The sequence below is a fragment of the Peromyscus californicus genome, unplaced genomic scaffold, assembly GCF_007827085.1.
Source record: "Peromyscus californicus insignis strain IS unplaced genomic scaffold, ASM782708v3 Scaffold_4__1_contigs__length_199733344, whole genome shotgun sequence".
Taxonomy (NCBI): Eukaryota; Metazoa; Chordata; class Mammalia; order Rodentia; family Cricetidae; genus Peromyscus; species Peromyscus californicus.
Window position 1 is genome coordinate 149,819,685 of NW_026294562.1, and position 18,958 is coordinate 149,838,642.

General features: G+C 54.3%; 1 protein-coding gene across 2 annotated transcripts in view; it reads left to right on the forward strand.

Moving 5' to 3' along the window:
- The first annotated feature begins 275 nt into the window (after window positions 1-275).
- The window catches only part of Kcnc1 (potassium voltage-gated channel subfamily C member 1), a 42,058-nt gene continuing 23,375 nt past the window's right edge, over window positions 276-18,958 (forward strand). The window contains exon 1 of one of the 2 annotated variants that reach the window (XM_052713152.1): window positions 276-1,149. In XM_052713152.1, the coding sequence (XP_052569112.1) occupies window positions 580-1,149 (570 nt within the window). In that variant the 5' untranslated portion in view covers window positions 276-579. The remainder of the gene's footprint in view (window positions 1,150-18,958) is intronic. The other variant, XM_052713153.1, reaches the window with a different exon arrangement.

Below are 18,958 nucleotides of genomic sequence, written 5' to 3' on the forward strand. Positions count from 1 at the left end.
GCCTGCATCCGTGCCCACCGCACCGGGAGCGCGCTGCGGCGACCACCGCAGAGCCGAGCGCGGATTTTCCCGCCCCCCCCCCACCTTCCCCTGCTGGGGTTGGTCTATTGGTCCGGCCCCCGGAACGGAGCAGCTGACCTTCCCCTAAAAAGCTTTGTGTCGGTTTCTCCATTTTCCCGCTGAGATGGTACCCGGAGCCCGGCCCCCCCACCCTCTCTCCCCTCCTCCCGGGGCTCGCCGCTGAGCGCCGCCCCACTCCCTCCCTCCCTCCCTCTTTCCCTCCTTCCTCTCCTCCTCTGCCTCCTCCGCAGCCAGGCCAGCTCCCTCTCACATTAGGTGCCTTAGAGACCCTTGGGAGCCCGCGCACACACCCCTGCACCCGTACCTGACTGACAGCTCCCCCTGAGGGAGCTTGGGTCGCTCGTTGGGGTGGGTGGCCAGAGCCGCGCTCCTCTGTGCCCCCCGACGGCCGGGGGGAGGGGGGAAGAGGCCCCGCGCCCCCCTCCCCGTCGCCAACTCCCCCTGGCGGCAGCTCCCATGGGTGTCGCTGGGCCGCGCCATGCCTAAGGGGGCGCCGCGATGGGCCAAGGGGACGAAAGCGAGCGCATCGTGATCAACGTGGGCGGCACGCGCCACCAGACGTACCGCTCGACGCTGCGCACGCTGCCCGGCACGCGGCTTGCCTGGCTGGCGGAGCCGGACGCCCACAGCCACTTCGACTATGACCCGCGCGCCGACGAATTCTTCTTCGACCGCCACCCGGGCGTCTTCGCTCACATCCTGAACTATTACCGCACCGGCAAGCTACACTGCCCGGCCGACGTGTGCGGTCCGCTCTACGAGGAGGAGCTGGCCTTCTGGGGCATCGACGAGACGGACGTGGAGCCCTGCTGCTGGATGACGTACCGCCAGCACCGCGACGCCGAGGAGGCACTGGACAGCTTTGGTGGCGCGCCCCTGGACAACAGCGCGGACGACGCGGATGCCGACGGCCCTGGCGACTCAGGCGACGGCGAGGACGAGCTGGAGATGACCAAGAGACTGGCACTCAGTGACTCCCCAGATGGCCGGCCTGGCGGCTTCTGGCGCCGCTGGCAGCCGCGCATCTGGGCACTGTTCGAGGACCCCTACTCATCCCGCTATGCGCGGGTAAGTGACAGCTTATCCATCAGAAGGACCTGACCCGGAAAGGCAGCCTTTGCCGCTTCCCGCGGGCAGGGTGCAATGGACAGTGAGTTCCCAGAGAGTTCTGAACTGAAGGGGGTGTGTACGTGTAAGTGTGTAAGAGAGAACTTGAGTCTGTATTGCTGGTTGTATGAGAGCATATGAATGGGTGTTTGTGTGTGTGTGTGTATGAGTAGACTGCCATGCATATTTATGTAAGCATACTGGTGTGTATTTGGATGGGTAAAGTATGTGGGAACAAGTGAGCATATGTGTATGTTCGAATGTACATGACACCCCACACTCCTGTTAGTGCCCAGCCGTGCCTTTAGCAGATGTACACTGTGAAGGTGTGAATTGCCCTTTGGTTTGGGGAAGGCGGGGGACTCCTTCCTTCTTCCCAGGTCAGGGAGTCTCTGGAGTAGAAAGGGTGCCTTAGCCTGCTGGGACGCTAGAGACAGACAGCCACTCCCCTCTCGAGAGACCTTCCTTAAGCTTTCTGAGGAGGTGGTCTTGGGAATGCTCATGCATATTAATAGCTTGATGATTGAGGTGGCTCTGGGCTGGGGGTGGGGCGCAGAGCATGGTGACCTCTGTGACATCTGCCCTCCTGGGTCTGGGAAGAGTCCAGAGGAAGGGCTTAAGAAGGCCTTAAGCTCCTGCTTCCTCTAGCCCCTGGGAAGAGGCTGGCAGACAGGAAAACCTTAAGGGGAAGTGTGTGGAGTGGGCGTGTCTTCCTCAGCCACACCCCTTTAGAAACAGCAAATTGTTACTAGAGAGAAAGGACACCCTGTTGCTGACCTTGGCCCTTCAGATGGCCTCCATGGATTAAGTTTCCTATGTAAAATGGCAAGAATGGTGGACCTCAGGGACCATTTGATGGACCATCTCCCCAAGAGAGACACCTACCCTGGAAGACAAACTCTGGGCCTTTCAGAGCTCTGTTCTCTGGCCTAAAGAGTACCAAGGATGAGAGAGAGAGAGAGAGAGAGAGAGAGAGAGAGAGTTGGGAATTTGAAACAGCCCCTCCCCCATCTATAAGCCACCTCTGCCCCTCCCGGGCAGGCTTCCTCTAACTGCTCCAGGTCCCTTCTCTTTGGCTGACCCTGAGGCTGAGCTGGAGCTGGGGTAGGGGGACCTGAGGAGGAGCTGGAATCCACAGAAGATCAGTAGACAGATACGAGCTGGGGGAGGGGTCTGAGGTGCCTGAGGACAGGGAAGGGCTGTATCAGCAGACACCTGACAGATCTGATGCTAAGATAAAACAGAAAGGCACGTGGGCTGGAGACAGCAGCTCAGAAACTCACACCTCGAATCCTAGAACAGGTGCTGGGGGTAGGGATGCAGAGAGAGAGCACGCACGTGGCCTCCCATGTTGCCACTCAGGATTTTGGCCAAGGTCAACCTGGAAGTAGGAGGCCAAGGAAAATTTGAATCAAAATCTCCTGGACCTTATTCTCTCCTGAGATGGCCATTGGCTCCCTGCCTTGTTAAGGGTGGCCTGGGACTCTGCAGAGGAGGCCTTTCTTCTCCACACCCCCCCCCCCCCCCTTGATGACAGAGGCCACTACAGCTAGAGGATTATGTAACTGGAGGCTATGCTGAGCTGTGGGGAGGGGCTGGGACGTGGGCCTGAGAGAATGAACCAGTATGGGCTGGGAGAGAGATGCCTGGCAGGCCCAGCCAAGGCCTGGGTTAGAGCAGCCTTTACACTTACGTTTGACCTTGGCCCCTGGAAGGGAGGCCAAGAAGGCCCAACTTCTTTAGGGTAGTTACAGAGGGCTGAGCCCTCCACTGGCCACCTTGGACTCTGCCCTGATGAGTGTACCTATGTTGCAGGGCAGGCGAGGGTCAGCAGGGTCACTTGCTCTCTCTACCCACTCAGAGGCTGTGGGGTTGCCTTCACTCAGTGGAGACAAACACAGCACCTACGTACAGGTTGTGCCAGCGTAAGACCACACGGCCGAGAAGTCGAGAAACTCTCCCACGGGTGTCCACTCAAGAGCAGACACAGGGAAAGCTGCAGAGTCAGAGGTGGCAGGTGGGGTGCTGGGGTACAGGTGGGTGTCAGTGGGTGCCCCACTCAGGACAGCAGTGCTGCTTTCTTCCTCTGGTAGCCTCAGGGAGAGGTTGTAGGCCTTTTCATTTGCATTGGCACCACAGGAGAACCCTGAGACCACAGAGGGAGGGAGCACTCGGAGCTGGGATTAGAACCAGGCTCCTGCTGCCCGCCCGCCCGCCTGGCCAGCCTGACTGCATTGCGCTGCCTCTCTGCAGCCCTGCGCAGAGACCAGCCTGCTGCCTGCCTCCTCCCCCCCTTCCATCTTCGCTCTGATGCTGCCTGCCCTGCTGCTACCTTTGTTTACTCCGCCCCTCACAGCTTGGAAAAGCCTCAGATTGGTGGGTCTGGGTTTAGCATCCAATCTTTTTTTTTTTTTCTAGATTCTAGACCTGAATCTCACGTGTGATATAGTCTGTGTGTGTGAAATAAAAACTAGAAAAGCTTGTGCGTGAGCTTCTGTGTGGGTGTGTGAGAGACTCCTCGTGTGTAAGAATAAAAATATGGTGGTAGGTGAGTGTGACTCTGAGGGCACACATGTGTGTTCCTGTGTGTTCAAGTGTGTGTGTGTGTGTGTGTGTGTGTGTGTGTTGAGACTGTGAATATAAGAGAGATCCTTGTGTCAAAGAAATGGGATGTAAGATTGTTGATAGATGGTGTGTGTGTGTGTGTGTATGTGTAAGAGAGAGAGACTCTGTGAGAGAATGTGTGTAATAAGAAAAAAAGAAATGTTGTAAGAGAAATGTTGCATGTGAGACTCCAGGTCAGTGTATCTCAGAGATGTGTGGGCAGGTGTGGAAGTGTACGTGTGAAGCTGTGTGTATGTGTAAGCCTATGTGTGCGACACGACCTGTGCATATTCTGTGTGACAGAGTGTGTGTGGCTGTGTGTTAAGAGACTGTGAGGCCCCATGTGTGGCAATGTGTGTTTTGTATGAGAGGGATCTTAGATGTGTGTCATTATTGCCATTAGTGCCTGTGTGTGAGAGACATTGTGTGGCCGGGGTGTACCTAGAAGAAGGTGATAATCTGTAGGTTCCCTGCCTGCCGGCTCCATCTCCTGGGACTCCTGGGCTGTCTGACTGAAGAATATCCTTGCATGCCATACCTCAGAAGATATATGTCCCATCCAGGCCAGTTGTGGATGTATGGGCCATCAGTGAGGTTGCTTTCCCCTAAGGAGCTATCAGGACATCAGCTGTGGAGGATGGGGACTCCTTGGTTGGGATAGGATGTCCCATTGGAGCTATAAGGGCCAACAGTGTTGGCCAGAACAGCTAGCCCCCTATCCTTCCAGAATGGGGGTTGGGGAGTGAGGTGAGCTGGGGCAAGCTGAGCCCCACTTGTGATCTGGATTGTGGGGTGTTGCAGCCTCCGACACATGGAAGGTGTGAGTGGTGGTGTAACTATGTGGATGAAGGGATGAGGGCGTCCTGGACAAGATGCCTCCCGAAGTCACACTGGGCAGGCACTGAGGGCTGAGCAGGTATTGGCAGGCAGAGGAAGTGCAGTTCTTGTGTGAAAAGTTGCAGAGGTGTGAGAGCAGGTGTGTGAGACCAGCTGGCTTGAGCCTGCCCTCCTCACCTCCTTGAGAGTCAGCAGAGGTCAGGAGGTCAGAGGCCTCGGGTCTTTGTCTGTGACTTACAAGTGGCCAGGAGCATTGTTCACTGTCATATCAAGGCCACCGATGGTCTCTAGGCTGCGGGCCAAGGAGTGTCCCTAACATATGCATGTGTGTGAGTGTGGTGACGTCAGTCCCCACTTGACCTGATGAATACCAACGATCTCAAAGCTAGGGCAGCCCCACCTCTGTGCATTCTACTGTCCATCTGACTCCTGTCCCTCTCTGCCTCTCTGCCCTGTCCCTTAGTCCTTGGGAATTAATGTAGTCCTAACTCTTCTTAGCTCTCTGGGGAGGGAGTCACCCAGTGATTAGAGTGAAGGGCCCAGCCAAAGACAACACTGGGAGCCCAGGCTGTGGCCTGAGGTAAAGATGGAACTATTAACAGGGACTTCTTAGGAAGCTCGCTCCTCCCCAGGACAGGGCATAGTTGGACACATGGTAGCATGACACCCGTGGCAGCAGCATGGCCATCCAGCCACTGTGCTTTACCAGGAGTCCTTTATTTTTCTATTGTACCTTCAAGCCCCCAAGGCCTTTCAGTAAAGAAAACCACAGACTAGGTATCTGGTAAGTTGGAGTCCTTCAGCCCCATCACCGATGAAGAGAGTTGCTTGAAGACCGACCATAGAGGGTCACATGGAGCATCTCCGAGGTGACCATGAACGGCCACAGGCACACAGGAAACAGTCAGGGACGTCGGCTGCTGTTGTGGCTTGTCTTAGCATCTTGCTGGTGTTTCTGCTGTGCCTCTGCCCTGTTGTCTCACCCCACAACCATCTCTGCACTTCATCTCTTCTGCTATTGTGTCTACCACTGTACTTCAAACCACCATGGTTCCCTCAGGCCCACCTCTCCAGCAGCTTTGCGAATTTTTCCCCGACTCTAGTCCCGGCTCCTTCCAGTCCACTTTTCCATTTGGCAAACACAAAGGCCCTTCTAACTGAAAAACTGGCCAGGTCATCAAAGCCTGCAGGACTTCCCAGGTTCATCCTGGGGCCTCTTGGGTCCAGCCTGACTCTCCAATGTGCTCTTGCCTGGATTTAGTCACCGATCACTCAAGGATCGTCTGACCTGGCTTAGTTGCTTACAGTTGAAAGTGTCCCATTTCCCCTTGGAGGACTCTTTCTTCCTAGCTCCCTCCCTCCTTTACCCTTCACACTCACCTAAAAAGCAGTTCCTTAGCCGTATCCTTCCTGGCCCCGATAGACTGGACCAGGGTTCAGTCCCAGGGCCCCTCCCTTCGGAACAATAATCTGGTTGGTGGTTGGACGTTCATGAGAAGCCTTGCTCAGCTCAGGTTTATCTCCTCCAGGTTCTAAGCTTCCTCTACACTCAATACAGTAGGAGCTATTGTGACAGGGGAGGTTGAGGTCCAGAGAGGAGTGATTTCTCAAGGTCACAGGTGGGCAGGTTGGGAGCCTTCATCCCTAACTCCAAGCTCAGCAGGCACTTGGGAGTCCCAACTTGGAGAAGGTTTGGAGTCTGCCACCCTGGGGGGCAGCTTCAGTGCTCTGGAGGTTTGGCATTTGCTATTAGAAGCTTTGAGGGCTGTTGGCCTACGTCTCTCAGGGAAGACAAGACTTGTCTCGGAGGTGGGGGAGGGTTCCGGTAAGGGCTCATTCCAGGGGCCACTGCCTGAGCCAGGGACCTCAAGCCTCCCACGACAGCTGAATTTAGTGCCTCTGGCTATTCTGAGCAGTCTCATGACCAGTGTATTCCACTCTGGACCGAAAGGTCAGGGCCGTAAGCCGCACCCTGCTGTCACTCCTGGATCGGCCTGGCCACCACCCCAGTCTTAGCTCCCATCTGGAAAGGTGGCTGGGAGGCAAAGGAGAGCCCAAGAGACTCCAGGGCAGTGGCCGCCAGCTTCTGTTGAGGAGAGCTAGTTGGTTGGAGGGGACTTTCCGTATGCAGAGGATGTGGGGCGCACAGCTGCTCTCGGGACACCTATGGCCACTACTATTGAAGAAGTTCTTCGAGGGCATGGATTAAGGTCTAGAGGAAAGCAGACTGTACTCAGGACCATGGCCAGGAGTACAAGGGCCCATACAATGGGACCTTGCAGTGGGGGCCAGACATTGGGCTCACCTGTGAAGACGGCACTAGCGTCAGTGGGAGTTGGTAGCTGAGGAGCAGGGTGAGGGTGGGGGTAGAGGAGTCAGTGAATGGAAAATCACCACCAGGAAACCTAAGGCTGTGCCTGCTGTAAGGGGAGTCTCACTGAAGCCAGGCTAGTGTCACCAGACATTACCAGGAGTGGTGAAAGATGAAAAGCCTGACGAAATATAGCGATGAGAGCGCTCGGTACCACGGAGGGCATTCCGACTAAGTCAGCTTAAAGAAGTTCTTTCCTTAGAGTGGCATCTTACAGGAAGTGCGCAGGTGGGCCCAGGAGGAGGAGGGGCCTGTGGAGTAATCATTGCCACCTTCCTCTCCCAGGACAGACGGCACAGACTCAGTGAGGGGAAGGCACAACCCACCACCACGTGCGTCGGTGGGACCCACACTCACAGTGCGGGCTCTCTGCCGCTCTTGGCCCCCAGTTTTAAAGAACTGCAGACCACACCCAGGTGCATTGTCCGTCCTCCGATTACCGCCCCCACTTCCTCTCCAGATGGAGGTAGAATAAACAGCTACTTGCCCTCCCAGACCCAATCCTGATGCTTGAGACTCCTCTGGTCGGTGAGTCCAGGATTTGGCCCAAATTCCTAACATCTTCCAAGTCAAATTTTGCTTATCATCTCCCTTTCTCGGTGCCACCTTTTATTAATGTGCTTACGCATGTCACGCTGTCTAAAGGGCTAGATCTACAGGGCTTCATCCAGTTCTCACAACATTCCCCGGGACAACATTATTATTTCCATGCCCTTGCCACAGGGAGGTGGAGTCACATGTCCAAGGTTCCGTAGCTCATGCGCAGAGCAGTCAGCATTCAGGGTCTGCCTCCTGTCCCTGTTCCAGAGATGCTGGGGTCTGCAGCCTGCCATGCTCCAGGCATGGACTTCCATCTGGTTCCCAAACCTGTCCAGGGATCCTGTTCAGCAAGCCCTGACCTGGATCGTAGCAGGAGGGCCATGTCCCAGTTGGGCTAAAGGAGCTCTCTGGTATTCTCAAAGAAGGAAGTGTCCCCACAGTGCCCAGCAATCTCCCACCCCCATTCATATAAGCTGGGTCCCTCAGGAAATGGCAGAGGAACCAAGGAAGATGGAAACTTACCTTGTGTGAGGCGTTGTGTGGAAACAGTGCTGGCTGCTCCTTAGCTCTGCGTTTGAGGCCTGCCCTGGTCCCGGACCGTGTCTCCTACTCCCCACTTTGGTCAGATTCCCTCCAGCCTCCTGGTCTTTGGACTTTGTTTTCACCTCTGGACTTCTGCTCATCTACTCCCCCCCCCCCCCCTTACTGTGCTTTCTGCTCCCTTCTGAGCATGCAATCTGCCCTCCTCAGTTCCCAGCTCCCAGCCTGACTGTCTGGCTGTGCCAGCCTCCTCCTTTTGGACTGGGGGCCCTGGGTACCAAGGCACCAAGCTTGCACAATTTACACTAGACCTGAGTGGGTAACCTCTGAAGGCCGGGAGCCAGAGATGTACAGACCATCAGATGTGGACTGATGAGGTCACACACCAACTCCAGGTTGTGGGCATCGGACAACTAGACCAGAACAGGATTTATTTATTGATTTATAGCCTGACACTAAAGCTACTGAGCTGCTCTGGGCAAGATCCTATGCCTTGGGGCTAGTTTCTCCACCGCACCGTCACTCAGGAAGGTTGATCCCAGTGAGCACTAAGAACCTCGTAGGCCTGGCATGGCAGAAGTTTAACAATCTTGGACTTCAGCTTCCCAAAGGAGCTGAGAGACAAGTGGGTCCTTCCTCTCTCTCCTTCCACACCCCAGCCTAGCTACCCTCCAGGACATAGTGAGTTCTCTGGACACAAGTCCTGGCAGCAAGTGGGAAGGAGCCTAAGGGAAGGGTCTTCAGAGCCTCTTTTTACTTGGCACATTCAACCTGTGCTCATTCATTCATTCATTCATTCATTCAAAGCATAGTAGTGACTCCCCTGCTAGGTAGGCCACCAGCCCAGTGGCAGGCTCAGACCTGCGATACCACTGCTTTGGGGCATGCTTCTCCAGCTCAGTGGCACCAGCTCTTTCCCTCTGCCATGGGCTCTTTTCTTGGCCGTTGGCCCTCAGGGAGCAGCAGGAAGTCATTCAGAGGGGACCTGTGGTATCAGACTATATTTCAGAAAGGAGTGCTGTGTGGGACAAGGTAAGGGTCTTGCCCCAGGCTGTCATGGAGGCTGAGGGATAGGTTCTGGAGGACCTTCCTGTCCAGGCTGACCCTTGAGAACTACCTGGGGTGCTTCAAGAAGTTCAGATTCCTGGACTGTGTCCTGCAAAGGTTCCATTCCTAGACGGTCCATTCCTGGGTGACATTAATGCTAGCAGGGGAGAGTTCCTGTCATGGGGACTACATGGGTGGCTGCTGTTCCAAGCACGGCCCCTTGACCATGAGCAACATGAGCTGATGGGAGTTGGCTTGGGTCTTGTTAGAATGAAGTCTCAAGCCCCACCCCAAACAGCCTGGTTAGAACCTGCATCCTAACAGGATCCCCAGATGACTCAGGTATGTCAGAGGCTGAGGGGTCCTGATGTAGGCCATGGTTCGGAGCCTAGGAGGGGTGGGGGTGTCAGGATCCATGGACCACTGGATAGAATGTGTAGGTTGGCAGAGCAGGTTCTGTGACTCTGATCCTCCTTTGCAGCCCAGCTGGTGGCAAGATGATGAAGCCTGGGGGTGAGACCCCTTCTCAGCAAATGCCAGCTGCCTCCATTCGGCACAAAGCTTTGTGGGGAGGGTGTCCTCTGGGTCCTTTTCCTCAAATGCCAGCTTCAGACTCATCCGGAGCCCACCCACATCCCCATCACCTCTAACTCCTTCCTCTAGCTGATCTACCTTTGAAAACGATTGCTGCGGCCTTCTGGCCTCCTCATCTCAGCCCTGGTCACCCCGTTCTGCCCAAGGCCCTAACCAAGGCTACTGGACCCCATCAGTCCTTGGTTCTATCTCACTCGGGATTCTGGGCTTCCTCAGAGGAGAAGCCTGACTCTTTCCAGGGACTGTGAAGTTCTGTAAGAATGGCCCCTTCAACCTTCTTTCTTAGGCCCTCCTGCACAGGCCCCACTCAGGCATCTTGTTGCCTCCTCTTCCTCGTGCTTCCCTCCAGGTCCCCTCCTTTTAGGTACCACGGTTTCCTCATGGGCATCTGACATTCTGTGTGTTTTCCTTATTTGCCTTGCTTGTTTGTTCTAGAGTGTGGGTTTCATAATGCCAGGAATTTTAGCCTCTTTTACCAGTGGTGGCATCCCTTAAATCCAGAGCAGTGCCTGGAACAAGATGGGTGCTAAGTAAATATTGGTTGAAAGTCAAGTAATCTGGCTGTGGGTGGTGGGCAGCAGTGCATGCCTGTCATCCCCGCACTCAGGAAGCAGAAGCAGGAGGACTCCGGTGAGGCTAGCCTAGCGTACATAGCAAGGCTTCGTCTGAAAACAAAGAAAATTATTAAATGAAGAAAGCGATGTAGGCTCAGAGTTCAAGATTGGACAGGGGTCATGCCTTTGGGTCCACCCTTCACTGAACCCCTTCCTTATCTGGGAATCCCCCGTCTCCCATACTGGGGCCATGATGGACAGACCAAGGTGTGGTGGTGAACTGCTCTGAGGCCCAGATCAGGGTGTGGTTACCTCTGCTCCCTGCAGGCACTCTAGGCCTACGGATGAAGGAAGGTGTTCACATCCAGGGCCCTCTCCAAACTCCTGTCTCCCACTGCATCAGCCTGCGCACTCCCAATCAGAGATCCAGGACCAACACACCAAAGCTCCTGAGCCCTGCACGGTACAGCCTAAGCCCACTTCTCCTGGGACACTCTCTCTTTCAATTTTTTCTTCTTTTATGTTTTTAATGTGCATTGGTGCTTGGTCTGCATGTATGCCTGTGTGAGGTGTCAGGCCCTGGAACTGGAGTTACAGACCGGTGGGAGCTGCCATGTGGGTGCTGGGAATTGAACCCGGGTCCTTTGGAAGAGCAGCCAGGGCTCTCAGCCACTGAGCCATCTCTGCAGCCCTGACTCTCTTTCTCTTGAAGGCCAGCCAGGTTGTCTGCCTTGGCCTACGAATCTTCCCCGCCCCCTCTTGTCCTCTTTCCTCTGTCAGGTATGTTTGTGGGACGTTCTAGGCAGGAGACACTGGATTTCAAACAGACTTCTTGTCTTGGAGGTCTAGAAAGGACTATTTTTTTTAACCCCAAATTCCTGTACTTGGAGCCTCAGTCATACATTCAGTAAAATAAATGTGGAACAGCTCTCTACCATTGGTTCCTGGCTATTTGACCCTGGCAATGTGACAAAGTCCCATTCTCTCCTTAGGGCGGGCCTCTTGAGCGGGGAGACCTGAGGTCAAATCTCAGCCCCACTACTCACCAGCTGTGTGACCTTGGACAAGTTCCCTAACCTGTCTGTGCCTCAAGAGAAGGCTATTAATAGCTCCTGACTCATAGGGAAGTTGGGAGGATTAAATGTGTTAAGCACTCAGCCCAGAACCCAGAACGTAATCAGTGTGTAATTATTGTAGGTTTCATTATCTTCTCACCAGCTAGTGGCCCTAGAAGACCCAAACCTTCACCTGTGTCCCAACTGCTTTCTTCTTTGAATTCCCAAATCTCCTACAAAATACCTCTTCCACGGGTCACCTAACCTTTCCTGGTCCACAGGACTCCAGTTTCCAGACTGTCTCCCAGGATCTGGTTGTCATGATGTCACTCGGGGAGACAGACCTGGATTCTCCCATGAGACTCCCATTATTACAGGCAGGTCACATTCCCTTTGAACCTCAGTCTCCCTGTCTGTTGCAATGGACCACTCATCCCTGCTCTTCTTCTGTCTCTAGAGGGAGGTAGCAGAACGTCCATCCACCTGCTGGGTGAGAGGGAGGGAGGGCAGGCAGGCAGCTGACATCAGACTCTGGCCAAGAGCCAAATTCAGTGACCTGAGATGCTGACATTGTGCCAGTGTGGTGGGCCTGGCAGTGGAGGAGACCACACACCTTAGCTTCTCAGTCAGGAAGCGTTCAAGTCCAGGGAGGGGCAGTGGCAGGGGTCCTTGGACCCCAGAGCTGCAGGATCTTGGGACCAGGGATAAGGGCTGCTGTTGGTGCCAGCGGACAGGGACAGTGCCCATTCTCAGACTGGGCTACCCCGCCAAGTTGACGCCAGGCGGGTGGGGACAGGCTAATATTAGCAGGGGCAGCCCCAGACAGCTGAACTCAGGGGGCCTCAGGAGCCAGCCTCACCGTGCCCAGGCTGAGGCCACTGCAGCCAGCATCATGGCAGACAAGGGAAACTTTCCTAGCCTCTGCAGGGCCTCAAATGCCCTTTCCACCTCTCACCCAATGGCTGCCAGCTCCATTCCTGCCTTCCCCACAGCCCATTGCGTCCCACACCTTCCCTTTCATCTACCATGGTACATGAAGGGACTCCTGCCCCTCATCTGCACATGGAAAACCTTCCAGGGCTACTGTTAGTACTCTGTATTGATTTAGTCACTTATTTATCCAGCAGCTATTGAGAATACCACCTATGCGGGGGGCACTGCTGTCCATGCTAGGAATCATGTTAGTAATCAAGCCAAGAACGAAACAGTCAGAAACTGGTGCCCTTGGGACCTTACATGCCAGTGTGAGAAACTGAAAAGAAAACAGTGGATGTGCAATATGCCCAAGGGGAACCAGTGCCACAGAGATGGCAATTTTAGCAGAGCTGGTTGTGAGGGAAATGCAAGAGAGAGTCACATGACATCTGGGCAGCAGGGTGAGTTAGATGTACAAATCTGTGAGCATGTGCCGGGGCTCTAAGCACAGCAAAGGCATATGGAAAGCCAGGGACGGTGGTAGGTCAGAAAGGGCTGTGCTCCTCACAGACTTCCTGCAGGGGGGCAGGGGTCGGGGTTCTGCCTTGGTGTCCTCCCCAAGTCTGCCAGCTCAAGAACTTAGCCCTCTCCATGCCTGCAGTGACCTCCCCACTCCATGGCCACAGCAGCCCACACAGGCTGGCTCTTCATTGAAGGCAGTTCCTGCCTGGCTATTTGGTGGCTTCTGTCTCCTCCCTGAAGACCAGCCATCGTAGCTGCCACAGACTGGGATGATGAACTGGCTCCAGAGCTGGGTGGGAGGCCAGAGGGAAGGTGGTGAAGGGTTCGGCAGACAAAGCTCGCGTGGTCGCTTCCTGCCCCATAGCTGCTCATGAGCTCCCCACTACAGAGTATGTCATGAAAGTGACTAGGGGAGAGGCTGTGGACCATACTAGCCAGGTCCATCCTAGATCTGGAGATTAGAAGCTATGTGGTCTCTGCAGTCCTCAGCCACCTTGGCTCACCAGTGGGAGGAAACAGAAAGCTGCTGTGGGACTCCAGCGAATTAAGACACAGACAGCTTTACAGATTGCACGTGGCCAACACAGGTGCAAATTAGATCATTCCCACCATTTCTTCAGGAAAGGTGTTTTTTGAGGGCGTTCTGAAGTCGCTAGTCTTGGTGGTTCTTAGAACACAAATCTACTGTCTACAAATGAAGCCGGTATTACTGGAGTGGCGTCCATGGAGTCCCAGGCCTGCCAGGAGGTTTCTGGGGACTTTTGTTTCCTGACCTCTTAGGTGGTAGAGGAGTCTGCTCTTGAGCCTTGTTGCCAGGGCAGGGTTGGAAACACACTCCAGCGCACAGCTGCACACCAGGGCCAGTGTCTCACTCATTAAAGATGAATTTGTATGTTCAACCTCAGGGGCTCGCTGGGCAGCTGTGAAGAACATGGCTGCCCGCTGGGCTGTAGGGAGCCAACCAGAGCCCTGGAGTGAGGGCTCACATCATCTGCTGGAGGGGAGCTCTTTGCAGGGTGCTTCCTCACGGAGCCAGATACTCCTGACTTGGCTCCTAAGAAGACTACACATTTGGTGCCCAGCCAATGCATTTTGGGGCCTTCATTTCCTTAGCCGTAAGGTATATGTAGTGGGTTGGAGAAGCCAGTACAATCAGCAGCAGAAAGAAGATCTGGGGGAGAGAATGTGGCTCCTAGTTAGGCCATGTATGGGGAGAGACCACCATGACAAGGGCAAGGGAATGATATAGGGAAGAGACAAGGCAGTACTGGATTGTGGTATTCGCTCTGCCTTGGTGTGGAACCGGGCAGATGGCATCTAACTGAGCCCATTTCTTCAAGTGAAAAATGGGAACAGCAGTGTGTATCCCTGGCAGGGTGAGCCTCTGAGGAGCTGAGCCCCTGGCCTGGTTCCTGGCAGCTCCAATGGTACTTACTGAGGGCAGGATCTGGCAGCACCAGCTGGGCCTGGGCTTAGGTTCCTCAGTATACAGTGAGGCCCTGGCTGAGCCACAGAGATGCAGAATGTGGAAGCCTGGTGGCCTCACAGCCTCAGGGCCACGAACCACCGTCACCAGTGATATATTTAGTGGCACTAAGGTCAGAAATGCCAGGCACTGGCTTCCCTTTTGGGCGGCAGGAGTTGTGTCTCCCGAGGCCTGGCTGTCACCAGAGAGATGTATTCTTTTCTCTCTAGTAGACTGGGGATTTGAGTGCAAGCATTAGGAATCACGGTGGCTTCCAGTGTCCTCAGCCCTCTCTGAAGCCTGGTGGCTACTCCCCTTGAAATCCTGTGCATTCTGCTCTTGCCTGCCACTCACCCCTCACCTACAGGCTCCTCAGCCTCCTCTTGCTCCTGGCCTGCCTGGCTGTCTGGCTGCCCTTGCTTTCTGTTTCCTGTGGCAAGGTATCATCACTTCCTGTTGTAAAATGGATGCATCCTTGCAGGCAAGTTTTGATTACCCCCTCCCACACACACACACACCCTTTGTGGAGTGGTTCCCAAGCTTCACTCCTGGAACAGCCTGCTCTGTCCTCGCTGCTTCCAGAAAACATTCCCCTACTTCAGCCTTCTAAATGCTCTACTGGGGTATAGGTTTCTTGGACTCAACAGAAACCCACAAAGGTACAAAGTACACCTAAGATCATGGAGTGCCTGGGTAGACCAGGAAATCAATAGATCTGTGTTCACACTGTGTGTTTCCAAATAGTCTTGTGAGGTAGAAGGGTTTGACGTTATGCCCACTTTATTGATGAAGGAAAAAAATGAAAAAAAGTTCATACAGAGATATGAACTTATTTGGCCAAGATCATCTAGTTGGTAATTAGTAGAAGATGAGACCCAGGTCTTATTTTGGAAGCTAAGGTAATCTGCAGCTGGACAAGTCTGTGTTCTTTCTTGCTGTGGTAGTCCTATGGTCAAGAATGGCATGTTGGATGGACAGATGAGTGACAGATGAAAGAAATAATGAATGAAAAGATGAACGTGTATGTGCATCAACATGAATGGATAGAATGAGGGGCATCCAAATATACACACAGCTGGGTGGGAATGAGGTGGATGGATAAATGGGTGGGTTTGTGGGAAGATATGTGTATGTGTGGGTGGGTGGGTGGATGGATGAACAGGTGAATGGATGGATGGAGATGTGAGGGGATGAAAGAATGTATGTATGTCCGTACAGACAGATGGGTGGGTAGATGTGAGTGTGTATCTGTGTGGGGGAGGGGTGGTGTATGTGCATGGGTATGGGAACTCAGTCTCCTGCCCATGCTCAGAGGCAGGAGGAGGACATCTGGTTTCCTGCTGTCTGAATAGAGAGAATTCCGTTTCTGACCTTCAAGGCTAACGAGGAAGTACGGCCTCCCCTCACATGCAAGCGTCCTAGAGACTAGTTTGAAAGCTGAGGACTTGAGGGCAGAGCCATGGAGCACACGGGTGCAGAAAGTGGGGTTGCCCGAGGCAGAGGTGGGCTCCCAGGTGGAATAAGTGGACTGAGAGCTAGGGCTGGAGGCCGATCTTAGAGGCCTGGCCCACTCTCGGAGGTGAGAAGTGGGGTCTGTCAGCACTGCCTTCTCCACAGCCACCAGAGGCAGAGTGCTGTCTGGCCTTCAGACCCCAGGACACACTGAGCATGCCATAGTTTCATTCTGTTAAGGGGGGGCGGGGAGGCTATTTTTCCTGGTGGCCAGCCTGAGTGAGTGGTGTAGGCAGTGCGAGCACACTCTGCGGTGTGAGCACACTATGGACTGTTGCTTTGCTGGCAGGGGACAGGGCACTGAGAATGAGGTTTTCCTGAGGCCCAGGAAGACCTCGGTTGGAGTAAGTTCTACCATCTTCCTGTTGCTTTTGCTACCATCCCCAGACTCTAGCAATGACCCAAGACTTTATTCCAGTTGCTTAGCAAGGGCAGTAAAGGGACTGTGGGCCTGAACGGCCAGTCAGTGAGCTTGGCAGGACCTGATGAAGGCTTTGGTGCTGCAGCATGGAGCATGCTTTTCCAGCTGGAGCTAGGGCTGTTCGTTTGCACAAAGCACAGTAATGTGAGCTCCAGCCACCCCCCCCCAGCTCTGTTCTAGCATTCCCCAGCACCAAGCTGCACCCCCCTGCACACACACACATACATTGGCCCCAGCAATCTCCCTGGGAAACCAGGTCCCAGTGAGTGCCTGGTGTGCAGCTAACTGCTCATTACAGTCACGGCTGTGGCTAAGTATAGCTCCTGCACACACAAGACCAAGACAACAGGGAAAGCCTTTCCATAAAAAAGTCCCACATGCAGACACCCGGACAGCTGCACACGCATGCTCCTCCACTCACGCACAGCGGTGGCCATGCACACATGGACACACACTTGCACTGGCGCAGTGTTCCCTCATCAACTCATTCATTCAGTAAATGTCTTTTGGAGGGTAGGAGTGTGGTCAAAAGCACACGTCCTTGAGCCAGACAAGACTGAGTTTCCGGTCCCGACTGCATCATTGCCTCCTAAGTATGTGACCATGGATGACTTACTTAGTTTCTTTCAGCCTCAGTTTCCTTTGTAAAATTGAGAAGGCAACCATGGTGTCCAGGGGGATGCCTCAGTGGATAAGAGCACTTGCTGTGCAAGTAGGAGCACCTGAGTTTGAACCCCTAGCACCCACATAAAAGTTGAGTGTGGTCCCATAAGCCTCACGGGCTCTGGGGGAGGTGGAGAAGGAAGGATTGCTGGTGCTGTTGGGCTGCCAGCATAGGTTCAGTGAGAGACCCCGTCTCAAGGGAATAAGGAGAGGAAAAGCAAGCAAGATGCCTGATGTCCTCCTGTGACCTCCATGGCACTTGTGGACATGTATACTCACATACAGCACATGCATGGGGGTGGGGGGTGGGGGCAGCACAACTCTGTGGGAGCCTTAGAGTTAGTGTAGGGCTAAATGAGATGAGACACGAGGTGTGTGAGGTGGGTGTGGCTCAGAATGTGCCAGCACACAGTCGATGTCTTCATCCCACTAGTAGGTACCTACTGTGTGCCTGAGCCTGTGTCGGAAGCCTTATCTAGAGCTGTTATTCCTGGAGGGGATTATGTAATGTGATGTGTGGTGCGCAGTAGGTGCTCAATCAGTCCACTACTTTATGACTGAATGTTTGAATGCTCTATCAAAGGGTGGCCAGATGTCCTCAGAGCTTTCTCCTCCCAGGAGGTATCCACCTACATGTGTCCATCTCAAGCCAGTCAGCAGCTTGTGGCAGGAGCCCAGGCAGCCTCCATGAGCCAGCCTGTTAGAGTGGGTGGCTTGTTCAAGCAGCAGACCCTGAGCTGCAGTCAGCTGGATGCTGGACCCCAAACCCAGAGCCAACTCTGGCCAACTCCTGGTCCTAGCTTAGGCAGACACAGGAGTCCCACGGGCTCTGGCAGAAACTGGTACGGATGTCAGATGGGCTGGGGCCTCTGGCTTGGCACAGGGCGGGTTTGCATTTGCTGAGGAAGGGACTTGGGTCCAGTCTGGGTACAAAACAAGCTTCAGGATTTGGAGACTCTGTCACTGTTCCCAACCTTTGAATAAACCGACTGTTAAACTGCCCAGGCCATCTCCTGCCATCACACCTCCTCAAAAGGAAAGTGACATTTCCTTGTGCTTTTTAAAGCCCAGACTGGCTGGGCCAGGCCTGGGTGTGGGGTGGGGAGGGAGTGGGTGGCACTGGGAGTCACACAGCCCATGTCTCTCCTCACCTTGAGTGATCTCAGGATGCTGGGAATAGACATGGTCTCATCACCTCCCTGTGCGTCCCAGATTCCAGTGTCGATGCCCAGGTTTCGAAGTCCCAAATCTAGCACCCGTATCCAGGCTTTGAATTCCTTGTTCTGTTGCTGTTCTGTCTGATGGCTGGGCCAGATGCCATGGAAGGACAGCACCACACCTTCAGCTGGTCAGCCTCCTCGCCGGAAAGGTATCCCGGTGACCTTGTGTCTGCCTCCATGAGCGAGACATGTCATGCTTATGTCTGTTGGACATTGAGGTCTTCGTGTAGCAACTGTTCCTGTTGTCAAGGAGATGAAAGGAATTGTGTCCACTGCCAGTGTGCACAGGTGAACCATAGTTGGCACCCCGGTTGCCAGTACAGCCCTGGTCTGCTCTCAGTCCCTGAGCCCACTGACTGTCCATCCATCATCTCTGTGGAGGCTGAGCGTGCCTGTTCCTGATGACGGGGGTATAGAGAATGGTTCGAGATGGTGTCTGTGGCCACTTTGGCCACAGATTTGTGAAGAATGACAACCCTTTCGCCACTTTGGAGACAGATGTACTGTCATTGTAGCAAATGCTTATGTGGACACAGACAGCAGTGAATCCGTGACTGCCTGTCCTGCGTGTGTAGACAAGAGCGCTGGTTCACTTCCTCAGATGGTTGCAGGGGGAAGCTGTTGCAGGGAGATGCAGATGGGAGACTGAGGCACAGGAATCAGCGCGCGCGCGTGTGTGTGTGTGTGTGTGTGTGTGTGTGTGTGTGTGTGTGTGTGTGCCCGCCCATGACCACACACATGCAGAGGCACAGATGGGAAAGTGATTTGTGACTATTGGTGCTCCCTGGTTTGGGCAAGGGTCCTTGTTTCTCCTGCTAATTGGAGAGCTTGGTTGAGCCTCGAGGCAGAGCCAAGCAAGATTTGTGGGGCCAGCTACCTCCAAGACCTTGCATCCTCATGAAAACTAATC